At 37.3% G+C, this 27308-nt stretch overlaps 1 protein-coding gene across 2 annotated transcripts in view; it reads left to right on the forward strand.

The window, feature by feature from the left end:
- RUNDC3B (RUN domain containing 3B) overlaps positions 1-27308 on the forward strand; it is a 48567-nt gene that overhangs the window by 18545 nt on the left and 2714 nt on the right. For both annotated transcript variants that reach the window (XM_071560551.1, XM_071560552.1), the window contains exons 5-10: positions 80-169; positions 1825-1905; positions 4093-4261; positions 8969-9126; positions 24853-24999; positions 25344-25459. In XM_071560551.1, the coding sequence (XP_071416652.1) occupies positions 80-169; positions 1825-1905; positions 4093-4261; positions 8969-9126; positions 24853-24999; positions 25344-25459 (761 nt within the window). The remainder of the gene's footprint in view (positions 1-79; positions 170-1824; positions 1906-4092; positions 4262-8968; positions 9127-24852; positions 25000-25343; positions 25460-27308) is intronic.

Raw genomic sequence — 27308 nt, forward strand, 5'->3', positions numbered from 1 at the left:
TAACTCTGAAAAATATTATCATTACTATTATTATTAGAAAGAAAATGGTATTACTGAACCTATTTCTTTTTTATTGAAGGAGATTTTATGAAGATGGAGCAATTGTTCTCGGTGAAGAAGCAAATATGCTTGCTGGTATGCTGTTGGGACTCAATGCAATTGATTTCAGGTATTATATTTGCATGCTTCATAACAAAATGCTCAGAGAAAGTATTTATAAATTGATGTATTATAGAAAACATTTTTAGATTCTCTTGGTAGTTTGAGAGACAAAACTTAGGTTGGGGGGAAGAAGGGGGAAATGGAGAGACAGATCTTGAATGGCTCTTCTAGATAAGAGAAAAGTTACGCTGTCTTTTATGTAACTGCATGATTATGTGGTTGTTCCTTCAGGTATCAAAACCCTAAAAGCAGTTCAGAAGATACTTCAAACCTATTAAATGAAGCTTACAGACAACTGAGTCTTTTAAAGTTATTTTTAAACTGGAAGGAAAACTGTGTGATTAAGTAATTGGTTATGCCCTGGTACTCAAGGGCAACATTGTAACCACATAGGTAGAAAGTAATCTTTAACTTCAGCACTTCTATATTTTAAAAGCTTAACCTGCAAACAACCATTTCAATATATCTCCAGTGAGAGAGACTCCACAACTTCTCTGAACAGCCTGTTCCATTGCTCAGTCACCTGCACCACAAAGAAGTTGTTTCTCATATTCAGGTGGAACTTCCTGTGCATCAGTTTCTGCCCATTGTCTGGTGTCCTGTTGCTTGGCACCACCTAGAAGAGCTTTCATAGTATCGTGATTTGAATGGCTAAGAAGCCATAGCCATTCTTGGCATGTTATATTTGAGGGGTTTTTTTTCCAGTTCAAGTTGTTGACCAACTTATCTATGTGTAACTGTAAGTAAGACTTTGGGGTGAAGTTGGGGGACCATGGGTGAGAAGATAATTTAATTTTTTTTGTCTTCACAGCAATGTGGAGTTAGGTATCTACTTAAAATAATTGTAGTTTTGCAAGGGTGTTTTTCTTGTTTTCTTTGTTTTTAATTTCTTCGGGAGAAACCTCCAACCTTTTAAGTGTACTTTCCAAATACCACTCAAGTGACTGCATTGTCAGAAACGGTACTTTGCAATTCAGTTAGCAAAAGTTGTGTCTTATTAGAATCTGTTTATTAATGACAGAGATAGGAGGAATGAGGAATATGAGCCATGTGGAAGCATGATTAATTTTGTCACTTCTGTGATAAGTAAACCTGGTTGAAATACAGTCATTTATATCCAGTACAAAACAGAATACAGTGTAAATGAGGGTTTTCTAAAGTTACAGCCATTTAAGAACAATATCTAAAAGTTAGTTTCATATGTGTTTCTCATCTTCCTGCAGCCCAGCGTTTGAAAGGAAAATGACACTGAAATATTTTTGAGAAAAGATTTTTTGACTAAACAGGATGGTTACATAAGTGCTCTGCAAACACTTTAAATGAAGTCAAGTTATTTTGTTAACTTTTCTGTTATTCCCTTGCCATCTATCTGTATTTTTCAGAATAAAAGGAAATACTTAAAAATTAGGGTTTATAGTACTTTCCAAGATCTATTCCCTGATTATGTGTATTTTCTGTTTGTAGGGGTTTTCATTATCCTATAATATTTCCAATTACTAATTTTCAACAGTCAGCTGAGTAGGATTTCAGTTAATTAAATGCTCTAGGCCTTTTTTTTTATCAAAACTTAAGAAAAATCAAATTTCACATTTGTAAGATTCAACAGTGACTGTCATTTAATTTTCTTGTAATAAACTTGTCCTTGTTTCTCTCTTTTATCAGTTTTTGCCTGAAGGGTGAGGGACTGGATGGCAGCTTTCCTGCTGTCATAGATTATACACCATACTTGAAGTTCACCCAAAGGTACTTTTTAGCTTTACTCTGCATTTTTAAACTTTTCTTCTGTCTAGGTTCGAGGGGGAAAAAAACCCCAAAATGTTTACCCACAAGCAGGGGAGGGGGCCTTCTCCACAATAATCACGCCACTCTTTATTACATTTAAGAAAAAAGGAATTTTAATAGAAGAAGGATAACTGTTCTTAACTGCTATATATAAACAGACTAGTGCAAACCGCTTCCCCAACACCACAAGAGAAAGAAAAAAAACAACAACAAAACCCAGCAGGTTTTCCTCCAGGAGGAAAGTTATACTTAAGCAGTGCCAATGTCACAGCCCGGCTGGCTGCGGAGTGAGTTCCCAGTAGTTCCCAGTCCCTCTCCAGCGAGACAGACGAGTGGTGAGCTCTCAGATGAACTCTGTGTCTCTTGTCCCAGATGAAGGACAAAGAAAGCTGAAAGTGGGGAACCACCACGTGTCCTGCAAAAGCAGCTGCAAACCTCTCTCTCTCCTGGGTCACTGCCCCAGCCGGGGCGGGCAGGCTGTGACGGTGCAGGCGGTGGTCAGTGCAGGCGGTGGTCAGGCTGGAACAGAGGCCAGGATCCCAGATGCAGGAACCGGGAGAAACAGCCACGGCGAGCAGAAAAGCAGCAGCTCAGCCAAAAGCCCCAGCAGTGCCAGCAGAGCCACTTCTCTCCTCGGCAGCCACCGCTCCTCCCTTCCACCGAGCTAAGAAAAAAAAAAGTCCCCAAAAAACCAAAAGAGACAAAACCTGCCCCCATCCAAGGGATCAGTAGTTAACTACTTCTTTTGTTAACTGCTGGCATGGGCAGTTAGTGGCAGGGGAGAGAATTTACATAATAATCCCAAACTACAACATCTTCATTGGCAAAATTTTACTTTGTACTGGATGTCTTCTCATTCCATGTTCAAAATAATATTCATCTCTGAACACAGACATATACACTCAGCTACCTTTTTCTTTCAGCCTGGTGGAATTGTTACATGACTCATTAATGTGAGTCATGCTAACATTGTTTTTTTGATTTACAATCATAATTCAGCAGGAAACAAATGCTTTATCTTTTTTGATGTTCACCAGACCAAGTTGTCCTTTTTCTTGGGTCTTTTCTGTGTAGCCATAAACTTAAATGTAGTTATTTTGCGTATAAAAATTATGTATGCCCTGGCAGATGTAAGATATGACATGAGCAGAGTGTGCTGTTAGCACATAATGGACAGTCATGAGCAGTTGTGTATGTATAATCTTGACTTTCCAGCTACATTTTGCTTCTCTGATCAACCTTATGATTAATAATAAGAATTCACTATCTTATAAATGAAGTAACAATCTGACATCACTGAAAAACAAGGAATGAGGTATGTTCTCGTTAGGTTTGCCAAAATGAAGGAAGCAGTTAGTAGTTAGGAGTAGTCTTGGAGATGTACAACTGAACATTATTCTTAGTTACTCTCCTGAAGCTCTTATTAGCTTTCATGTTAGTGATAAATCGTGTGGTTCAGTTAAAGTAGAAGTTGGCAAGATCATGAGGTTGGAGAAATCACTACTTAAAAAAACCTGGTAGATGCTGTTCATGTAATGAGAAGCATAGTTGGAAGATTTTGAATGGGTGTTGAGATATATCAGAACTCTTGTCTTTGAGGCAGGTGCCTGCTTTCTCTGGCATACATTGATTCTGCATGATGGAAAGATGTTTTAGCAGTGAATCCGCTTACTATGTTGGGAGATACTTTCTGTGCAGTAATAGGCACGTGATCTTTGCTATAACCATAACGATACATTCTCATTTAACTGTAGCATGATTTACCATAATGACAACCACTTTTTGATTTCCTGCCTTTTTTTTTTTAATAAAATCTGTTTTCAGGTACTAGTCTTTGCACTGAATTTGTGAAAAAAAGGTTAAGTCGCCACTTCCTTAGATAGTGTATTGTAATGCATTTGTTTTTCGTGTTCCAGGAGAGTAGCTCATATACAGTTGTCTAACTTGACTCAAGATCACAAGCTATACAAATAAAAACTTGAAATATAAGTTGTGTTTAATGATCTAGTCTATCCCAAGCAACATTTTGATTCTTTTCAGTTTACAGAGCTTTAGATATTTTTAAGAAATGTGGTGCTTTAATTTCAATGGGAATTTGCCTTTTTGCAAGCACATCTTTTGACATGGCTAATAAATATCATCCTTCAGTTCTGACAGCATCAGCAGTGATGAAGAAGAGCTAAGAACGCTGGGCAGTAGTGGCAGTGAAGGCAGTACTCCAGAGAACATTGGTCCTCCTTTCATCACGGATGAAAACAGTTGGTACAACAAATGCAAAAGGGTGGAACAGAAGTACCGGCTTGCATTGGAACAGAAGGTAAAAGATCAGTTTTGTGGGGAGCTATGAAACCAAAGCTCATCACCAGCCAAGTAGGGAGATACTCAATTAAGTCAGGAAAATATGTTAAATATTGTTCAGCTTCACGTAAGTCCTCTTAAATTTTATAATCCTCAGAGTATCTAAGCATCTCTAAGCATCTCTGCTCAGTGATTTGAGAGCATAGAGGTTTGGCAAGATGTGGAAGAGAATAATAATAATTCAGAGATCAGATTTCACAATCTAATGTAGTAATTTGTCTCCTTTTTCCAATCTTGGAGTTACACCCAGTGTGTCTCTTGACACTGTTAGGTTATGAGCTTGAAGTGATCATGATTTTCCACATGATTTTTCTCTTTCTTAGGTGCTGCAGAATTTTATTGATGTAGGTAGTCTGCCAGTAGAAGGCTTTTATGATGATAGTGATGTTAAACTTTAACACTTAGTCTTATAGTAAACAGAAATGATCAGCAAAGTAATCCATCTAATAGGAAAAGTAAAACTGTCTTCTCAATGATACTGTGATGAGTTTTTAGAAAACAAATGGTTTGAAGACTTACTTGAAGCTAGACTGGGAAAGGAAAACAAAAAAGTGTGTGTTTGATTTTAATTTAGTTGTCATATTGAATGTTACTATAGAAACCAAAGGTAAGTTTTTCATCTACCACCCAAGACACTAAAGTTAAAGATGAAGTGAAATATATGTCCAAACCTTTTAGTAATACAGCATTTTTAAAAGCATAGTGCTTGTCAGTTTGTTATAATGGCATGTTACATCTACAGTAATTACAATGCATATTAGCTGGTGAGAGAGAGAGAAGAGAGAAGTGTTCATAAACACCAAAGAAGGTAGTGCACAGGAAAAGAAAGGAGTGGTCAGGAAAAAGGAAAGGAAAGGAAAAAGAAAGACAAATTTTTAATTTTTTTAAAATAACTTCTATTAGTATTTTCATTATTCTATTTTCCTAATGTAAGAATTTGATTTTTGTGAAACTCTGAGCACAGTAAACCATATGCAGGGCTGGAACTACAAAAGGGTGCTTAGAGGTGCAATTATTTCCCTGAATACAGAATAGGTAGAATCAAAACTGGTTTACTTTAATACATTTCAAAGAATCTAGCTAAAATCTTTCTTAGTAACAGTGAAAAAGTCAGACCTGCTGTGGGGTAGTGAGAGGCATTTTTTAAAAATATGCATACAATTATTTCTTTTCCATTTTGGGTCTCTTAGACTTCTTGGTTTTGAAATATGGCCTGAACTGCTGGCATCGTGGTTGCTGGTACAATCTTCCCAGCTAGTTTGATACCATTTTCTATATGGAAAGAACTTGTTCCTGGGGGTGTCTCTGGTACAGAGAGCATTTCCCCTGCGTCTGTAAACAAAAATGTGCCATTCAAAAGGAATCTCTGCAAATACATGAACAAAATTAAAACCTTGCCCTCCTCATCCCAACAGTCCTTGAACCACTGCAAGGTTTTCAGGGCAGTATTAATTCATTGTGTCCTGACAAAAACATAGGATCAGTCTGAACTCACACTCTGCCCCTTGAGGAAAGTGTCAGCAGCTCTGGAGAAGCACTGAAGAGAGGAAACAGGTGAATGTTTATTTTTCATGGTACAGCCAAGTGGTTAATTTCCAAGGATACCCCCACTATATGTTGTGACATACATCTAATAGAAAACATACTGAAAGATGGTGCCCAAATCCACTAGCCAGTCCCTGGGAAGCTTTAATGTCTGCATAAGCACAAAGGTCTTCAGTGGCTGTAACAGCAAATGGTGAGTTTGGTTTATCTATGAGTCTAAGATCCAGAAACATTCCCATTCCATAGCAGTTATGTGCTGATCTGATACTCAAATTTTTGAGCATTATTATTTTAGTGAGTCACATTACTCCTTGTAATATTCTCACAATGAACGGCCAACTTTTGTGGTTGTGAATTTTAGGGGTGAATTTAAATCAGTTTTAGGATAAACCTTTGAAAATTTGATGCATTTAAAAAATTTTCAAAATGATAGTTACTCTGACAGTCATTGCCACTTTCATAATTGTCCTCCTTTAGAATGCCTACTTGCAATTGCAGCAGCAAAATAGACAGAAAAATTTCCATTGTCTAATTGTTATTTAGGATGTGCCTGCCAAGTTTTTATATAATTCACTTCAACTGTACTAGTTCTGTTCTGTTGTAACTTGAACAAATAACCAGTAAGAGGTTAGATAAACTGTGGAATGGAGCTCCTTTCCTGGTTTCTCTCTTCCCTTTAGGAGATCTTTTCATGGCAGTAAGTTTCATCAACAACTGAGTTTCACACAGTGTAGTAGGTACCAGTTAATCAGAGACAGTTATTTTATTCAAGCAAAGGGTCTTTCTGATATTCTGTGTGTTGCAGAACTGAATGTTTGTGACAAGAAGACTATATTGAAAATAATGTCTTTAGTAACTGATATAGTGGATCTGTTGCATCCTTCTTTTGCTCTATTGTCATTCATTTTGCCCAAACAATTATGAATTCCTTTTGTACCTCCCGAGTAAACATGTGTACTGCAGCCTTTAGCAGTATAAGTGAATAATGTTTACTAGGGTCACAATATGATGAGCAGCGGGATTGCAGCTAAGATAGAGGTCTCTGTCTTTTGAGCCGTTTGAATAGTAGGATAAGGTCAGGTATTATTTATATAGATATTATTTGTAGGTAAATCCTAGCATTGATTTATTGGATCAACAGCACTCGGCTGGTTTAGGCCAAGAATCCTTGGTTAGCCTACTGTCTTATCTTGGCCAAAATAGATATGGAGGGAAGAATAAACACAAATCACATATATATGCACCGCTCTTCCTCTAATACATTCTTGGCCAATGTATATCAGCTGAGGGACTTCCTGAAACTGGTAAGGTTTGTCTGTGTAGTAACCTATGCTGCATCTCTTCCAAATACCTGTCAAATATCGCCTTCATCCCATGCAAATTTTTATCATCCAAACAATTTTTTTTTGGCAAAGCATTCTGTGAATCTACCATCTGTTGTGTGAAAAAGCACCTCCTTTTCTGTCTTTGAAATCTGACTCCTACATGCTTGATTTCATGGTGCCTACCTCTTGTTTTTTGAAAAATTAGGAACAGTCACTTCCTTTCTACCCTCTCTGTCTTTTCCAAGTTGTCTCATGTCCAGGTCAATGAGTCATACCTTACACATTTGTTACTTATGTGGAAGTTATCCCTTCCTTGTTTTGGAATGATTTAAACTGTTCACTTTTGTTATAATAAACTTCTAAATTCTTTGTGTACTGCTTATAACTGGAGTTTTATATTCTTTTACTGGTGGGATGGTGGATCTCTGTGCCATTATAGATAGAGGAATCTACTGCTCATAGTGTTCTGTTTCTGATACTGGTGCTTCATGTCTAAAATGTTTTTGTAAAATGTCATGATGTCCAACTTCACACAAACACAGTTCTTAAAGGCCTCTGTTGAGGCTAACTAGCTCTAGTTGTTAATTAAGATAATCTAACTGCATCAAACCAAAATTGAGGTTTATTTTTCAGTCCTCATCGTCAGTGGGGTATAACAGAATTGAGGAATGGTGGAGAAAAGCATGTAATGTTTATACATTAGACCACTTATATCTCTCCTTGTGCAAGGATATTACAGACTACAAGGAAGGTTACACACAGAACTAATTTAACACTGTTACACTCTTTTTTTAAACTTATGCACACTATTTAAACTATTTAATAACACACTGCTATAGCTAAATACGAACTAAGATATATGTCACAAAAGTGGTAGATTTAAACAGTTCTATCTTATTTTTAACTTTATAAGTAGAGTTTTTCACATGTATCTTTCCGTGGAAGTTAGCAGGTTTCTTCTCTCACTTTGCTATGACCCTTGCGGATTCCATTGTTGTCTTTGAGACCTCTATCTGGGAAGCTGCTTTTGGCTTCTGTGCTTGAAAACCTGTATGTTCTCCAACAGTAAAATGGTTTGATTTTTATTATTTCATGTTTCTGAGAGGCAGGGAATTTGTGTATGTCCTAACGCATAATTTAGTACTTTTGAAGTGCTGCTTAGAGCTCCAGGGAGTACCTTAGCAGTCCAGATAACAGTAATGTCTGAAGAGGCAGAACTAAGCATACTGAAAAGTTCTCAAGATTCCTTGAAACTTGTACTGGAACAAAAAAAATTCTATCCAATATAAATATATCCAGTGGATAGAACTATATTTAATCATAGAATCACAGAAGAGTTGTTGTCGGATGGCGGCTCTGGAAATTGTCTAGTGCAGCTCCCCTGCTAAGAAAAAGGTGGACGAGAGCAGGTTGCTCAGGGCCTTGTTTAGTGAGGCCATGAGTATCTCGAGGATGCACTCTCCAGCCTGTCTGGACAGCCCATTCTAGTGTTTATTTAAGAAAGAAAAAAACAACAAACAACCCCCTCCCCCCCCTAAAAACGGATGGGGAAAAAAAAAGGTTTTCCCATATTGAAGTAATTTCCTGTGTTTGTGTATTTCAATATTTGCCCATTGCCTCTTTTCACTGACTACCACTGAGAAAAGTCTGATTCTCCCATTAAATACTGATGATAAATAATAGTGTCTCCCATTAAACCAAAGTAAAACCATATACATCATAAACCAGAACACTGAACACACATAAGGAAGTTTTTTTGATAGTGCTTTGAAGTTTTCTATCAACTTTATTTCCAGGGTTATCTTGAAGAATTGGTACGACTCAGAGAAAACCAGCTATCTGAATCCATCTCACAGAATAAGCTGCTGTTACAAAGAATTGAAGATATGGATCTAGCTCATAAAATGGAGAAGGAGCAACTGGAATATATCATTGTGGAACTGCAAGACCAGTTGTAAGTTAGTATGATGAAGAAATGTTGTTAGAGCAGTGTGACTTAAATTATTTAACCTATTTAACTATACAATACAAAGAGCTTTTGATCCTGTGGAAATGAGTCAGATTTCTTAAAGAAATGGATGTATTTTAGCTTTTTTTATTTTTTTTTAACTGAAAAATCTTGTATTTGGAAATAGCTCCCCTGAAAACTGCAGTAGTGTAAGAGAATAATTCTGAGATTAAATTTTTTTTTTTAGATCTGAAATAGCTTACAGTAAACTTGCTTGAATTTTTAACATGTTGTTTTTAACATGTTTTTCTAAAATGTTCTTTATATTTTACTGCTCCCAGCTGTAAGGCTACCCTTAAAAAATATTGAAAGCAGCTTCATTTTGAACACTATTTTTTAAATGTTAGGCAAAAGGGTATAAAAAATACTTGTTTTCTTTACTTACACTTACTGATTTATTTGTGTGTGGCTCAGACACAGTAGAAGTTCATCTGGTAGTCCTAAAAATATTCAAACTGGTGAAACAGTTTGCTAGTCACCCTTTCTTTAATGCAGGGCAAAATGGTAAAACAACAGAAAAGGCTTATTTTCTTAATAGCATATGTGACTCCTAATATGATAAATATTTGAATATTTTATGATCCTTGTACAGTTGATCTTCTCAGCCCTGTCTGTTGGGTAGGGAGATCCTCTCCTTTGGCAGAGGCACTCCCAGGCTGGATGGGGCTCTGAGCAACCTGGTCTAGTGGAAGGTGTCCCTGCCCATGGCAGGGGGATTGTAACTAGGATGGTCTTTAAGGTCTCTTCCACCCCACATCATTCCGTGATTCGATATTTAAAGACTCAGACAGATGGAAGACTCACTGTCTGGTGATAGGTTGCCATGAGACTGCTGCAGTGTGCACCTGCAGCAACTGAATGTTCCTTTCTGTTCAGAATAAATACAAGATAAGTTATTTTACCTTGTATCTGGAGTAATTTTTAAGTGACTCAGCCCTGAAGTAACATGGTAGTGATCTGTCATCTTTGAAACAATCCAAGATAAAGAGAATATAAGAGACACCATCCATAAGGGTCTTTCCTGTGCAGTAAAAAGTATTACTAGCTTATAAGCAAAGACAAATTTTTTTTCTTCTGCTCTTTCTTGTGACAGATCATTTTTTTGGCAGTGCTTGAAATGTATTTTATGAAAATCCTCAGAAATACAGAATTGCATTTTATTTATGCTAGTTTCAGAGCTGAAGAATTAAAAAAGATGATGTTCCAATTTTCTTTCTTTTTTCCCCCTGCTCTGATTGCCTGTAAGTTTTTGAGAGGTACCTGTTCCTAAATTATTTTCTGAACTTAGTGGTATGCCTAATGATTGATGTTATTCTGTTTTGGCATCCCTGGTTATGTAAGGAAGGTGGGGGGAAGGTGTGAGCTCATTTAAACCTGCTCTGATACTGGAAATTTTCAGTGTTCGTAACTGCTGTTAATTTTGAGCTGAGATATATGCAGTCAGATTGTTCTAAAGATTTTAGTCTTACGGGTGTGATTGTGTTTGCTGGCTTTCTTATGTAAAGGCTCAAACTGTGGAATAGCTTCTGTTGCATCTTGATAGTGTGTTCTTGTATAACTGTTTGTCAGACACTGCGGTCAGGGGTCTGAATTACACTAAAGAGAGGTAAAATTTTGCATTTTTATTGCTGTAAGTGTGGCGTGCCTGTCAGGGAAGGGAAGAAATATTCCTAGCAGATCTCTAGTGGTCAACACCATAATTAATTTATTTTAATCATTGTTGGAAATTGATAATTTTCCTCCTTTTTTTGTCTTTTTTTTTTTAATTTTTATTCTGACTAAGGGTGACCTGGCAGCAGAGTGTGTTGTGTCACTGCTGTGTCTGTAATGAGGCATGAGTTTTAGCCAATTGCTTTTTATGGTCTAGCCATTTTAGAATTATGTGAATGTAATTCCACATCTTAGTGTTTTGTTCCTCTACCATTAGTGGCATTTTTAAGCAGTAAATGTAAGCTATAATCTGTTTGAATTCTTTATCAGCAGATAACATCAAGTTTGGGACTATAATTCTGCCCAAGGCATACAGCATTACTGTTTGTAAAACACTTTGAGATCTGCTTTAGGATCTTTTGCTGTGTAATTGAAACTATTATAAATAAACATTCTCTATTTTCTTTTTAAAATGATGCTCTTCTATTCCACTGGCTGTTGTTTCTAAGGTAGCAAGTTCTATGGCTTCAGACTTCTGTTGAGTAAGAATTTGTCAATGTTTCCAAAGTGGTACTTCACAGGTGTGCAAGTCAAAATGGTTTACATATATTCTCAATGGATTTGGGCAGAATCTGAATTTATATTTATTTCTGCCTCACCCCAAGAAAAAAAATAATGTGAGGTAAGGAATAGAGATCTGACTTTCTTGATAGTATAGGTTGTTATGGTTGCTGACTTGGAAAACAGATAACACAGAATCAGCAGATAAATACCAGATCAACAAGGCCTTCTGTTTAAAAAACAGATTTCCTACAGAGACATTTTTCCACATGTGTGTTTAATAAGGCAGTTTGCTGTAAAGCATGAAATAAATATGGGGTTATGAGATTGGAGAAACTTGGAAGTGTTCTTTTACAGCTGCTATACTTCATGTTCAACAATTTTCAGTATTCTTAACTTTGTCTCACACACTTGAGTATCCAACCTACATGAAGAACACAGTTTTCAATTTAGTTAAAAGCTATTTGACAGATTTCATGAATACCAATATTTGGAAAATAGTGAAACTGAAAATTTATCAGATTAGTTATTCACAAAAGAGTAACTTATTTTCCATGTCTCTTAGCTTAATTGGATTTCTTAGTAATATGCCCGCCCATGTGTGGATTGGAGCTCTCTCTTATTTGGCAGGTGTCTGATAGTTAAGTTAGAAAAGTGAATCACATTTAAGCTAATGCACAGCTGATCAACAAAAAGGTTCAGGCTGGAGATTAGTAAGTGTTCCTGTACTGGGAGAGAGTTAAACACTGGAATAGGCTTCCTAAAAAGGTGAGTGTTGGCCTCAGCCTGCCAATGTTCAAGAGGCATTTCATAAATGCCATTAGTATTATGCTTCAACTTTTAATCAGCCTTGAAGTGATCAAGCAGTTGGGCTAAATCATCATGTTAAATCTCTTCCTACAGAAACTATTCTGTTCTATTCTCACAACAGCTTGGTCTTTTCCCACCCTTTCAGCATCAAGAGATGAAGAGATTGCCTAGTGATAGGTGTGAATTATAATAGTGATGAGACAGTCATGGCCTTCATCTGCTTTCTTCAGAAGCCATCACTGGGATGTGTTTTTGTCTAGGACTTGAACATTACAGAGCAGTGCTTTTGGCTCCACTTTTCTATAAAAACAGTGTACTTTTACAGTGAGGGTAAGGCAATTCTTAAGGCCTTAAAGTACTTAAAATTAACAGCTCTTAAGTGCTTAAAAGTAAGTCCTCACAGGAGGACAGGCAAGAGACACCTGCGACCCATGGCATGTCTACCCGAGATAAAAATCCTATAACATTCAAAATGTGATGGGAAAGGGATCCCAAATCATCAAAGAACTGTATTCTGGAGTATTCAAAATGCACAGGGACAGGCATTCCTTCCTCCTCTATGATCCTGCAAAGAGATGTTGAATGCCTCTTGAATCAGATAATTTGATTTGTCTCAGTACCACTATAATTACGGTAAGTGTTCTGTGTATGCATTCACCCCTGAGCAGTACACAGCCTGTCACTTACACTTCCCTGTTTTCCAGACATTGAGTGTTGGAGTACTCGGTCCACACACCTTTTTTAACCTGTGCTAACACTGCGTGGAGTTCAAGGTAATGCATCTGGCCTTTCAGAAAGGTCTGTCTGCTCATTCAGCAGCACCTGGACGTAGCACAATTGTGAGCACAGCATGCAGAGTAAATTCATACGTGTTTAAGTCCAGGCAAAAGGCGCTTCTCTGTTTCAGAGAAATGCACCATGTCCTACCAGATCTATTATGGAGTACATAAAGGAAGATGACTGTATTCTTTGTAGCAAAGGTGGTTTCTTTTCAGTGATCGGTCATGCTGCATTTGGTTGAAGAACCTGCTTATGAAAGTTGTGTCTGTGCTTTTCCTCGCTTTGTCGAGATTCTAATTGTAAATGCTCTATAGCTGTAGAGCCCTGCCACAAGAACTGCCTGAGAGCAGGCAGGGAAGGGTCACAGATGAAGGCACAGAGCTGTAAAGGATGTAGGCTATAGCTGTGCTGTCAGGGACAAAGCAGGGAAAAGCTTGTCCTAGGAAATGGAAGCAGAATTGTCTGAGCAAAGGCTTTGAAATGGAGCCTGTGTTTTGTGCTTCCTTGTGAGTAAAACTTAGATGTGGGTTGCCTGGATTTGTAATCCTAGCTCAAAAACTAAATTGTCTGCAGAAATCGGAAAGCTGGGTGGATTTTTTTAGCACTCTTACCTTCATTTCAGACAGTCTTAAGACTTACTGTTTTTTTAAAGAGTCTGAATTTCTCAACTGCTTCAGTATAGTAAATCCAATTTGTTGTAGCTGCTTTCTTTTCTTGCTGAAAGGAAGTCAGAGATTAAATTTAATCTTTGATCTTCGTGGCAAATTTCTTTCCTAGATGTGAAAATTGAGAATGCTAATCCTTCTTTCCTTTAAAAGCTTCCATGTATTGTGCTATCAAACCCTGATTCACATTAGCCATGCTCTTATTTGTAATGCTTCCTGTCTGTCCTCTGTCCCCTCAAGTTTGCAGCAACAGTTTGAAATCCTTAGTGTTACAGTCTGTATTCAAGTCCTTCTTTTTTCAACTTGTCTTTGATTTTTTTTTTTTGTTTAACAGCACAGAAAAAACTGTACGTATTCTGACAGATGTTAAAACTTCTGTGTGGGCAGGGTTTTGGATTTTGGTTTTGTGTAATTTTTTCTTTTGAAGTTTGCTGCAATATTAGAATCCTGTTCTGTTTTACAAAGGTGTAGTAGACAGAAAGAAGGGAAGTTCTGTTTTCAGTGAGGTGGAAACCCAAGGAGACGTGGGTGTTTCCTTTTTGCTTAAAAATATAACCAGTTCAGCTGGGCATAGTACCTGGACAGCCAATTTGGAGTGGACCATACAGGGCAAGGCACAGAACTATGCATAATTAAAAAAAATTGAAGTCAAGCCTCTAACATAACAAAGGACATGCTATTCTTAGAATCCACATGGGTTTATTGCACAGCAGGAAGCCAAAAGTTTCTGGGTTGATAGTTGCCTGAAGGGAAGGACTTATTCTGCAGGATGCAGTAGATAAGGGAGGGTTGAATTATTAAACCTTTATATTTTAATATCTCATTCAGAACTTTTAAAAAGGGGTTTTAAAATGTCTATGTTAAAATAAACCTTAGAATTTTAAAGAGCTTAAAAGTTTTTGAAGCCATTGATGTCTTCAAGCATAAGATGTGTTGGTATATTTACAGCAAAATGTCTGACTTCAAAAGGAAAAGTACTCCTTTTTGTAAGGAGTCCTTCTTCTCCCACCCTTGGAGAGTTAGGGACCCATAGGGACTTTTCTTTCACCATTTTGCATACTGCATGGCATTAGCATGGCAATCTGTCCCCTTCTTTGAGTCTCCAGTGTGTAATGCTAAAAATCCATTTTTGTAGTGGCATCTTTTTTCTGCCATACACTTCTATGGATAAAGGCATTGCATAGAAGTAGCAATCAAGAAAGCTTTAAATAAGTTGTTTGGACATTAGCACTTCATGCATTCCAAGTTCCAGAATATTTACCCAGTGTAGAATTACAAGGTTGGGAGCAGGGGACAATAACGCCTTTCAAAATTGTAATAATGACAAGCACTGAACCTCTGAGGGCCTCAATGCAATGCAGTTCCAAATGATGTGCATTCCCAGCAGGAAACTGCATTGTGTGGTCAGGGAGTTTCTTCCTCCATTAATATACCTGAACTTACCTGAACTGTGTAGGCAGTTAAATGCGTCCCTGACATCCGATCCCGTCAGATCTCGGAAGCTAAGCAGGGTCAGCCCCGGATTAGTACTTGGATGGGAGACCTCCTGGGAAATGCCGGGTGCTGTAGGTTCTAGTCCTGAGGACTTCCCTATCACTGTCCAAGCTCGCTCGGCCGTGGCAGATGAACCTCAGCACTTAAACGGTGGGGCCAGTTCTGCGCACGCTGAGCCTCACCTAAAATCCACTGCGCAGGCTGGAAGGGCACACCCATGTGGGGACAGCCCTTCCCAAATCTTCGTTCGCGAAGACGAGCCACACACACCTGAACTGTGACAGAAAAAGAATACTTGCTTTGGCAGAGTAATACAACAAACATGACTGGCTTCCTCTTTTAATTACACAAAGAGAATTATTTTATGTCTGGAACAGGTCAGCCTGAGGTTTTGATTTCATAAAGGGTTTGAATAGCTTGATATTGCAAATGAAGAGGATAGAAAACATCATCTGAAAAGTACAGAAAGTCAATCATGGTGCATAATCATTAACTGTTGGTGTACAGTCAGAGGGTTCCATTTTATACTTTCAAAATAGAAGTTTCTCTAAAATGCAAATAGTTTGAACAAAATAAAGGTGAGCTATAGGTCAGTGTGTGTACACACACAGTGGCAGAAATGGTTGAATTTTTTTTTCAAATTATGGATGATATTTGTAAGTTTGGGTTATAGCTTGTTTTTCTAGTTTTAAGGCTACAACTTTGTGTCTTTGTTTCTTCAATATTTTCCTAAAACAAAACACAGTCTAAATCAGTTCTGGAAAGGTTTAAAATACAAAAAGTGAAATGTCTGAAGTTAAAACCAAGAAAATACAATGTAGTGTGTTACCTGATTCCTGAACAAGAAGCTTTTATTAGCTGCCTTCCCATTTGGATAACAAGTGGTTGAGATACAAACTGGTGCCTTTTCTGTTTGATATTGAGATGTTCTTACACAACCACATAACATCATAGTTTTTCAGTATGTTGTCATCCAAATTATAACTCAGATTACATTTGGCAAGATTTTTATTTGCCACCTGTTTTCCCTTCTCATTTCTCTATTTCTTCAGTTCTTTTCCCTGTGTGGCAGTTTTTTGTTTGGGTTTTCTTTACCCCTTTGCCCTTGGATCAGACTTTGCTCTACATTTTTTAATTCTGCAATTGCCTTAGACTTTCAAGCTCTGTCTTACTGTTTGCACAGTTTGGCACTTGTATTAATTCACGTTCAACTGCCAGGAAGAACTTAAATTACTTTGGCTTGCTACTATTATTTTCTGTGTGTAATCAGAAACATGGCATTGTGAAGGAGCTCATATGCTAGTTTTGGCAATGCTTGTTTATGTAGGAGATGATACTGTTGACTTATCTCTGCTGAAACTCTTAAACTCATACTGGCTTTAAATAAAAGTGGAAGTTCTCAAAAAGGTGATTGTTCTGTCAACCCAAAGCTATCCAAACATTTTGCTTTTGATTCTCCTGTTTTTACTGAGTTCAAAGGAAACATGTTAAAATGTCAAAAAAAATTGCTGAGAAGAACAGTGGTTTTAGTGATTTTTTTGATCTGTTATGGAGGAAGATCTTGATGTATTTTTTCCCACGCCCTCATGGAAATGTTCTTTCCAGGAGAACTCAGCTGTAGACAGGTATTTCATATTTACATCACTGACATGAGGAAAAGAAATCTTTAAGTGACAAGCTGACTTTGAGAGGATATTTACAGAAGGCAAATTTAATAATCTGTAAAAAAAATTCTGTTCGCTAAGAATCCTCATTTCCCAGGAAAGAAGATCCCATAGTTGGAGAACTGACTTTAGAGCTCCCCTTTTTCAGTAATTTGGTTGCTACTCAAGTTCAATATTTCTCTTGTTTTTTGCCAAGACCTGTGATCTGGGGAAACTGGTTGTGTTGTGCCTGTTACCCTCCTCCAGAGAATCAGGTCTGGTTATTTGTCCAAGGACATGAAGAGTGTCAGTCATAGGCTGCAGTGCCATTTTAATGAGCACATACAAAGTTAACATATTACAGTGTGTTTTGATCCATTCTGGATGTCTGTATTCTGAAACAAAAACTCGATTGTAGTTAGGCTAGAACTCAAGAGTCAAGCTGTCAGTACTTCTGCCAATATAAAACTTATCCAAGTTATCCAAAGGTCAAGAAGATTGAAGGCTGTATCAAATTGATAACTGATTTTATGACTGGGGGATATACTTCAAGATCTCTAAGGGACAATAAAGGAGGACTAAAAATATGCTGAAGATGGTTCAGGGGGTTCTGTTCTGTGGCACAACTAGTACCATTGCTGTGACACACTAAGATCTGTTGGCCAGTCAGAAAGAGTAAGAATGTATTGTGGTAGGACATTCCTACTTTTTTTCACTGCAGCAGCTGCCTTTAGCAAGTCTGCTGGGATCTAACTGCTCTGGCATCTAACATGGGGAATGCTGTGCCTGTGCACAGGGCACAAACCTGAAAGAACTGATACATTGCAGCATCAAAATCTACTGGTAAGTAACTCATTTTCATACCTGCTGATCTAATTTCTCAAAGTCCAATGACATACCAGTCCAGACAGCTCACTGTCATGCTACAGTGCTGCCAGTTTGGGAGTTCCCTTTTATTTTAGAGTTACTCTTACAGATTTTAGTTATATTCATGTATGCTGCCAATTTGAGTTTGCATTCCATATTTCCTGTCCTAAATAAAGGTTTTTAAAGCTTGTTCTTTCTTATTCAAATGTTTTTATTTCTTTGAAGCTTTTATTTTCACTTTTACTTTTCATTACTCAGGAAGTTGTTGAACTGGAGCACTCATCTGATATAATTCCCTTTCTTGGGGAATTAGTCTGTTTGGTTTATTTCCTGTCCTCATCTGCTGGTAGGAGGGCAAATTGCCAACTGGACTGGCATTTTCTGGATTTGGAGAAATTAAACTTGCAGGTAAGAAATTACTGGTTTTTTCATAGGCATAATTGGAAACAGAACTGACTTTTGGTTTATTAAACAAACAAAAACATCTGTGTAAATGAATCTTTTGGAATAGGCTTCCAATGGCGTGAATTTGAATTTGATCTAGGGGAAATTGGAAATCCAGTCTAGGTGAAATGAGATCAGAAATTCTATGTGGTTACCCATATAAGGCTTTTCTGTATTAGCTTCGACTAAACGTGAGACTTAATTTTATTTATTTATTTGTTTTTCCATTTCCAGGTAATACAGTTACAGTATAGTAACTGACCAAGATAAGCAACATTTTATGTAATTTCTGTTGTGCATGCAGGAACCCCACATACAGGTTATCTTTTGTCCCTATTCCTCCCTGAACTGTAACTCAGGTCACACTTTCAAAATCCAGAAGTCTTAGATATGTTAATTCAAATAAGTAATTTCTTAATCTTTTGAGAGGCATTTGAGCTGCCAAAAGCAGTGCTAGTGGCAAAGAGAATTGCGTGTGGGGTGACCTTAGGAAGTAAATAAAAAAACCAAACAACAAAACCAAACCAAAACAACAACAAACAAAACACGGAAACACATGCACACAAAAAAAACCCCAAATCACAAAAGCTTCTTAAAAGATTTTAAAAATAGATAAGGATGATCCATCTTCAGAGTGTCTCCTTACATCATTGTACCAGAACTGAAAGGGCAGCAGCGATGGAAATGGGCAGTAATTTGTCAATGGCATTTTGTTTTTATGTGTGTACCTTACAAAAATATATCTTGATTGTGCTTAATAAATAATCTCAAAATAATAAATCATTAAATAAACAGCTCAGGATAATAACAGTTGAGGAAACCTGCAAGTAAATATTTTGGAGAGTACCTGACAAAGACAGGGTCTGAACACTAGGGAAGGATGTTTATTGAAACACTTCACTAATCTCACATTTCTCAGCTTCTTAAATACACAATTAAATAACTGAAAGTCAAAACAATGCAGAGACATTTTGGGAATAGCTGTGTAAACCTGAAGAACACTCTGGCTGCTTCTGTTACTCTTGAATAAAAGTAAGTAAATTTACAGGTCTGGAGGGAGCCTATGTAGCTGCAGACACTTAGTTCCAACTTGGAAGTATGTTAATATTGATTAGTTAATGGCCCATAAGTATTCTTTTGTAATAGGCGGGAACTCATGAGTAGAATGGTTTTACTTTTCTTTGTTTTTGAAGAGGAACTTAATTTAAATAGTGGTTCCTGATTTAGAGAACAAAAATATAGATGTGAGCCAAATATTTGTTAGCTTTTAATGATGTATTCTAGTATTAAGATGATGTTCTTATCTCTTTTGTGGATTGTTTTGCTGAACAAATTATTACTTGCAGTAGTATTTTGAGTTTGTATGGAGTTTTGACTTTTTTCCGACATAAAAAAGAACCCACAAAAATTTAAATGTCATAACTTAAATAGGGTATCTTGGGCTAACATGGTGAGACTGTGTATATTATACTTTTCTTATATATATGCATTATGGAAAAATCTATGCTATGAAGTAATACAAAGGGTGTTTGGTCATTTTAGAAGAAATGTCCTGGTCTCAGCTGGGATAGAGCTAATTTTCTTCTTAATGCTGTGTTTTGGATTCAGTATGAGACTAATATTGATAAGAGTCTAATGTTTTTCTTGTTGCTGAGTAGTTTTTCTCTGCTTGCTATCTCTTTACTATTTCTTGATTTTTATACTGTGTTTCAGAACTTGAAACTATATGAAATTATCTTACAAAACTGTTTGTTGGGATAAGGACTGCTGAAGGTACAACTGATTTCTTTTTACAGATTATAAAACAGAGATTCTACTACTTTTCACCAATGTGATTATAAAGAGATGGAAATGATTGTAGGCAGAGAAGATACCAGTTAGGTGGATGAGGGAAGGGAATTTCACAGACCATCACACAATCAAGAATTTTTTCATGCCTGGATTAGGGAATGTACCATAAATTGCTTTAACCCCCCTGCTTTCATAATAAGTTCCTACATATTGTTCCTACTCTGCACAAAACTTTCCACACTCCACATTCTCACCATGTCAGTTGAGGATACTGTGTTGAGCCATATCTCACTGCCTCTCCATTCAAAAAACAATCATCAATCTCATACTAAGATCCACTGTATTCTCCATATATGACCTGCCTTCCCGAGATTATTACTTTTAGCCACTGCTTTTATCTTCTGTTCCAGTCAGAAGAAAAGGCGTTAACAGCTTGTTGTATATGCTTGTTGCATCATCTTTAAATCCTCACAGCTATGAACCCAATAGAACAATGTTTTATTGAATTTTTTTAAAAATAGAACTACATACCTGTGATCTTCAGTGTTATTATGTATTATGGACTTTGTTCCATGTAAGTTATAAGTTAAGCAGTAATAGCCTTTGTAAAATCCAGGCTTTGAGTCTTGGTCTACAGGTGTTCACTTCATTCTGGATTTCAGTTGGTGTTTCTTGCCAGCGGCTTGTTCTTAGAAACACATGTAATAGAACAAAATCTGTGTGTACATAGGCCATTCCAGTTCAGTGTGCTTTACTACAGACTGGCATTTTATACGGAAGTTTATGGGTTACATTATATTATTTTTATGTGAACTCTTGGTAACACTTTTGAAATATTTCTCAGTTAAGACCCAAAGAGTTCAGCAGTTCCTCTTTGTCTTTTTTTTTATGTATGTAAATAAGAGAAAACACTGGTTTTACATTTTATTCTGGAATATTTTGTGAAACTTGTAGATTTCACAATTATCTCTATTTGCTATTTGTACCTCTCAACCATTTCTTCATTTCTTACTTTTGCTTTATCAAGACTTTAATTTTCTTCCAAAAGCTTTTATGTGCCAAACTTTCTTTGCTGTACAAGCAGATGAGTAAGTTTCAATAGTAATATTGTTCTTTTGGTTAAACACCTGACCACAAGTAAAAAGCTTGTAGTCTTCATTGCACTCCTGGTGATGAGGAAATGTCCTGCTTCAAACCCTGTGGCATCTCTGCCCGGATCTGGCTAACACTGGTTACAGCGCTTGCGTTCTGGGGAACAGGAGAGCTACTGTAGAAATTCAGTCTGCCTTGAATAAAATAAATTGTTGTACTTTGAGAACTCTCAATCTTTAGAAAGTTCTTCTCTTACATGAACAAGAGCAGGACAGCACTCTGTCTTATGCAGCATTTTTTCACATTGTGTGTTTTGAAAGTTGTATGTTTTTTTCATTAAAATTTGATCATATTTGCTTCCTTTTTTAACTCCTTTCTATAGTAAATGCTTTTGTATCCATTTCTTTTCCTGGTTTTGAATATTTGTAGCAGGCTCGGTTTTGCCTCATAGCGATTTAAGGGTTTGCAGATTATGCATGCTGTGTAGACATGGCACTGGGGGACATAGTTTAGTGTTGGCTTTATGGTTGGCCTCAGTGATCTTAAAGGTCTTTTGTAACCTAAATGGTTCTATGATTCCATGCACTTTAATACTTTGACTCTTCAAATAAGTCTGGTTAATAGGCAAAAACTGGTACTGCCTTTGTTTTTCTCAAGAGATTTGCTGTTTGCAGGCAGTGCCTTTATAATGACTCTGCTGCAGCAGAATCTCATGATACTTGAAAAATGGCTGCCAAAGAGCAAAGAGCTAAATAATCTACAAAGCTGAAAAAATAGGTGGTAACTAACAGACTTGTGAATGTTTCATCTAATTTTCTATTGTCTATATTACTATTTTATATATATTGGTTACTGTGTTTGGACTGCTTTTATATATTCAAATCTATTTTTACATACTTCTAAAAATTCAAAATAGAAGTTTTAAGAGGAGAATAGTTAGTTCTTTATCCTACTTGATGCCCAGTTTTCTTCCTGAACATGGTGGAGTGGTTTAAGAAATGATCTAGTGGAACTATCATTTAATGTTGTTATGCTAAAATCCCTGGAGAAGTTTGGTGAGTCTTCAGGATTTCTTTGTTCATGCAGAAAGGGTGAAATTTCAGGTTACTGTAGCATAAAGATTTGTGGGGAAAACCTCACTATAGAAACCCCCATAGAATGCAAAAATTCCACTATTAGCAACTTCCCTGTAGATGTGTGTTGAGTTGTGTGGTGATAACATATGGGAGTTGTCCAAATGGGAATTTACATAGGTGTGTTTTATGTGTGGGAATTTGCATTTAGGCACTGTAGGCATAATTGCTCAAATAAATTGGATCCTGTTAAGAAACTTCTGTGAAAGCGTCCAAGATGTCCTTCTGAATAAGGAGGTGACGTAATGTACCTGGCAAACCTCATGAGAACTTGCTGTCTCTGTTTCAGTTTCCTTAAATCAACAAACATGTAACAAACCTGCTGTTTAATGCTCAGTTGCTCAGTATGCCCCATGGAATTCGGGTAATTGCATGGGGAAGGGAATACCATACAGGATATTTGAAATTACTAAGGGTTTTGGGTTAGCAAAGTGATTACTCCAATAGACCACTTAGAAAGAGGAGGGTGACGTGGGAGATTCCTGGGTAGAGAAGTTGATTATTGACTTGTGTGAATGCTGGGGAAGTTAATGATCCTGATAAAAGTTTCCTGAAATTGGTTTTATTCACTGTGGTGCTTCACCCCCTTCTCATGCAATATTACCGTGTATCTTTCTCCTCTCTCAAACTCAGCTGCTAAAAACTCCTTACTGAGCTCACTGTCTGTCTTTGTTTTGTGGGAAATTTTGGCTCTTTAGGCAGTGTTATGTGCCCCTACTGATGTTCCTGTCTAAACTGTTCAGATGGCACCAGAATAAAAACTGCATTGTAAAAATAGACCTGTTGACAATGTTATTTGAGAAGTCACATAAATGTGTGCCATGGATATTTATTTAATTTGCTGTGCAGTTTGGCATTTCAGATAACAACATGGCATTTGACTTTGAACTTCTGAGTCCATTTGGTATGGAGATGCATAACATTAGCTTTTTGCTTCAGGACAGAGATAGTCAAACTTGTAGAGCAGCATTTTACTGTTGTCTAGTATTGTGTGGATTGGGAGAATTTGTGGGTCAAGCACTATTACTTTTGTATCCAGTTATTCAACAGCAGTATAAGGGCAGGTTGCCTTGTACTGTTGGAAAAAGGCTGATCTTGTCTTGGAGCCTGAAGAACTATGTACTTTCCTTATTTCTGTATGACTTTTGGCAGTTGATTTCCAATATTGGCATATTAGCTTGCTCATTTCCAGAATTTTAGAAACCTGGTTTGCTTTATGGTAATCTGAGGCAAAACTACTTTGAACATGTAAGGTGCTCAGTTTATACTTTTTCTGTTAGTTATAGACATAAGTTCCTACAAACTGTAAGGTGGTAGAACACAGAATAATTATGTGTTATATTTTGTCTGGAAGCATATACTGGAATTAACATGTCTGGGGTTTAGTTCATTCATTGAAAAGTATTGAAGGGGGGCAGTGGGAGGGTGTTCGAACTACAAAAAAACTGGGGGGGAACAACATCACATTCCCATAGTGGATTTGCAAAACAGCCGGGCTGTTAAATTATCATTATACTGGCAGAAAGAATCTTTTGCATATAGTTGCTCTTTTTTTTATTGCTTTTGCAGAAGGATCCTAATTTCAACTTTTTTTTTTGTAAATAAATACATCTCAATAGGTTTCTAGGCTGCTTCCCCTAAGAAAATGAGCAGTTTGGGATGCTTTATGAAAATTGCCATTTGTTGGTCCCTCGAAGTAGAACATCTGTCTGGTCACTAGCTCAGTTTTCCCCAGGGCTTAGTTTTTGGGCCAGTTCTGTTTAACATCTTCATTCATGATTTGGACATGGGGATTGAGTGCACCCTCAGTAAATTTGCAAACAACACTAAGTTTTGTGGGAATGTTCATCTGCTTGAGGGTAGGAAGGTTCATTAGAGGGATCTGGACAGACTCAGCCTAAGGACAGGCAAAGGCTGAGGACAACTGCATGAAGTTCTGCCAGGTCCTGCACTTGGGTCACAACAACCCCATCTGAGGGCTGGAGGAAGAATGGCTTGAGAGCTGTGTAGCAGAAAGGAACTTGGGGGTGTTGGTCAACACCTGGCTCAATATGATGCAACAGTGTGGCCAAGAAGGCCAATGGCATCTTGGCCTATACCAGAAATAGTGTGGCCAGCAGGACTGGGTGAGTGATCGTGCTATACTTGGCACTGGTGAGGCTGTGCCTCAAGTGCTGTGTTCAGTTTTGGGCCCTTCACTTTAAAAAGGACATTGAGGTGCTGGAGTGTGTCTAGAGAAGGGCAACAAGGCTTGTGAAGGGTCTAGAAAACATGTCTTAGGAGGAACAGCTGAGGGAACTGGGTTCTTTTGTTTTGAGGGGACACCTCACTGCTCTACAAGTACCTGAAAGGAGGGTGTAGTGAGGTGGGGAATGGTCTCTTCTGCCTTGCAGGACAAGAAGAAATGGCCATAAGCTGAGACAAAGATGATTCAGATCAGATATTAGAAAAAAAAATTTCCCTGTTAGGGTGGTCAGGCATTGGAATAGGTTGCCTGGGGAAGTAGTGGAGTCACCATCGCTGGAGGTGCTCAAGAGGCATCTGGATGTGGCACTGGGGGATGTGGTTTAGGGGTTGCAGTGGCAGTGCTGGGTGTATGGTTGGACTGAATGACCTTGAAGGTCTCTTCACCATGATGATTCTATGATCAACTTTGTCCAGACTATTTGTCCTGGTTTTTCTTTCTGTAGCTTAAAGAATTGCATTAAATAGACTGAGGGTTACTGGTTTTTATATTCACAGAACTGTGTTAAAGAATAATGACTTGAGATCAAGACAAGAATTAACTACTCACCTCACCAATCAGTGGCCTTCTCCAGGAGCTTTGGATGTCAATGCTGTTGCCTTGGACACTCTACTTTACAGAAAGCACAATCAACGATGGGATGAGTAAGTTTAATGTTTATTTTGATTCCCCTTTGGAGGAACAGGGAAACTGAAAATTATGTATTTCCCTCAGCATACTTTGAAGCATATCGTGTTACAGTGTACAAGGATTAGCTGGTAAATAAAATCAGTTTCTCTTGCTTACCATAAAAATTTCCTTTGTTTGGATTATAATTAAAATAAAGAGAGAGAGAGAAAGAAACTATTTCTTTAGGAAAAAAGACAGGAAACAAATGAAAAAGTGTTTTAAGAGAAGAAAGATAAACTGCCTAGTTTTTTTTAGAAAACTTAAGAGGTGAAGATATCTAGTTATATCATTAAATGTGTTGCTATCACTTGCTTTGCAGGAAAAGTTTTCAGAGTCTGGACCAGCTTTCAGCAGAAGTTAGTCTTTCTCAATCCTCTCTGGATCCAGGTCACTCACAGGATGGGAAGCAGGATGGAATGAACATGTTAAATGAAGGTACAGAGCCAGTCTAGTGGCTTCCTTTAATTTTGTTCTTCATAACTGTGAACTTCAGTCCCCATGAGATGAATTTTCAGTGTGAAGAAAATATGCATTGAAAAAGTGTATTTTTCATTGTTATGCAACGTGTTTTCGATTCTCTGGGGAAACCCCTAAGGACTCTGCTTCAACTAAGTTTGGCTTTATGAAGATACCCACCCTACTCCCCCAGTAATTACAAGACTCTGTGCTGTGTTTAAAGCTTCAAATATGTTGCATACCTTCTCTTTCCATCACGGAACCAGTCAGCTCTGCTACAGGGATTATCTTCTGACATCTTTCTGCTATAATAAATTCTTTAATTTTGATTCTTAAAAGAAAGATTAGAGGCATTGGATTTGCAACTACCACTTTCATTCTTACATCTTGCATTTAACATTTATCCGCAGAGAAGCAGCCTGACAGTGTTTCCATTAAAACAGAGCTGCTTAGCTGCTCCATCTTGTGGACAATTGTAAAAGCAGAAAAATGCTGGAGGACTTCTGAAATAGTAGTATTTTGGGTATAGAACATAAATTAATGTAAAAAGCCCTTTTTGTATCTCATCAACTGTAAGCTTTAAAATGACAATACAGAGCCTTAGTATTACATAACTCAAGTTAGCTTAAGAAAGTGAGACAGAATAAGCATTGCTATTGTAAAGAGTTGTTGTACGGATCTCCTTTCAACTGTTTTTTGTAATGTTAATCATTTGAATTTTTGCTTTGTCTTATCTTCTGTAAATTAAAGGTGTCACAAAACCAATGGTAATAGTAGTTCAGGTTTTGATTTCAACACTGTCTTTAGAAGTAGCGTAAAATCTCATTTCTAAATCAGAGAGGTTCATCAGCACTGAAGTTTTAGTGTAGTTTTGTAAGACACAGTGATCCTGCTGTGGTTTCTCTGGTCTGACTCTCAGTGTGGCAGTTTTAACTAAATGATTAGAAGTAGTAAGTTTTCACAGTACTCTGAAGCCCACTTCTGTAGTAAGATTTTTAGCTTCACAGTAGTTGAGATGGAGGGCTGTGCCCAAACAGTGTTACACTGCTGTCTGTATTTTATGTTTCTCATGTTAAATAAAGTCTTTAAAAAGTTGTTTTTACGGTAATAAAGATTTTTCTAAAAGTAAACACTTTTGAAAAGAGCTGATCTAAGTCATTCTTTAGAGAAAGCTATTCAGTCACTTGAAAAAAGCTCAGTAAAGGTGAGACCTAAAATCTACTAGACAATGCTTGTGAGAACCATAAATGATGCAAGAGAACTTATTTTTTTCATAATGAATTACAGAACAAAGCATGGTTTGGGTTGTTTGGGATTTTTTCTTACATCCTTCTCATTAGAACAAACCTTTTCTGTCAGGAACACGTGACAACATTTTAAGAAATGCTGCTTTATAGATGTGTTTGTAGATGTGGCCTATCAATAAAATCTTGTGCCTGTGACCTTTTTGAGGTCATTTTAATCTCTAGTTTAGGGTGACTTTCCTATTCTGTAGGTGAGCCAGGAGGATAAAATTGGTAGATCAAATTCTTTGCAATGTAATGTATTAGCAGAGTTGGTACAAAATAAGTTGAACAGCTATCCTGAGAAGAGAAGACATAAACAGAGAAATTGTCCAGTGTGGGCAGTTTCCTGTGGGTATGGTCCGTGTTGGCTGTCAGGTGTATTTGGATGACAGGGCAGATGTTTGCACTTCTACTCCTGCACTGTGTGGCTTTTTCCAGTGGTTGGAGCCTAATGCATTTCAAAGGTTTAAAAAACAAAATATTTTGATAGAAATAGATTCTGATTCCAGTCTGTGGGATGTAAAATTAGATCTTTGGTATGG

This window comes from Pithys albifrons, chromosome 7 (assembly GCF_047495875.1).
Source record: "Pithys albifrons albifrons isolate INPA30051 chromosome 7, PitAlb_v1, whole genome shotgun sequence".
NCBI lineage: Eukaryota > Metazoa > Chordata > Aves > Passeriformes > Thamnophilidae > Pithys > Pithys albifrons.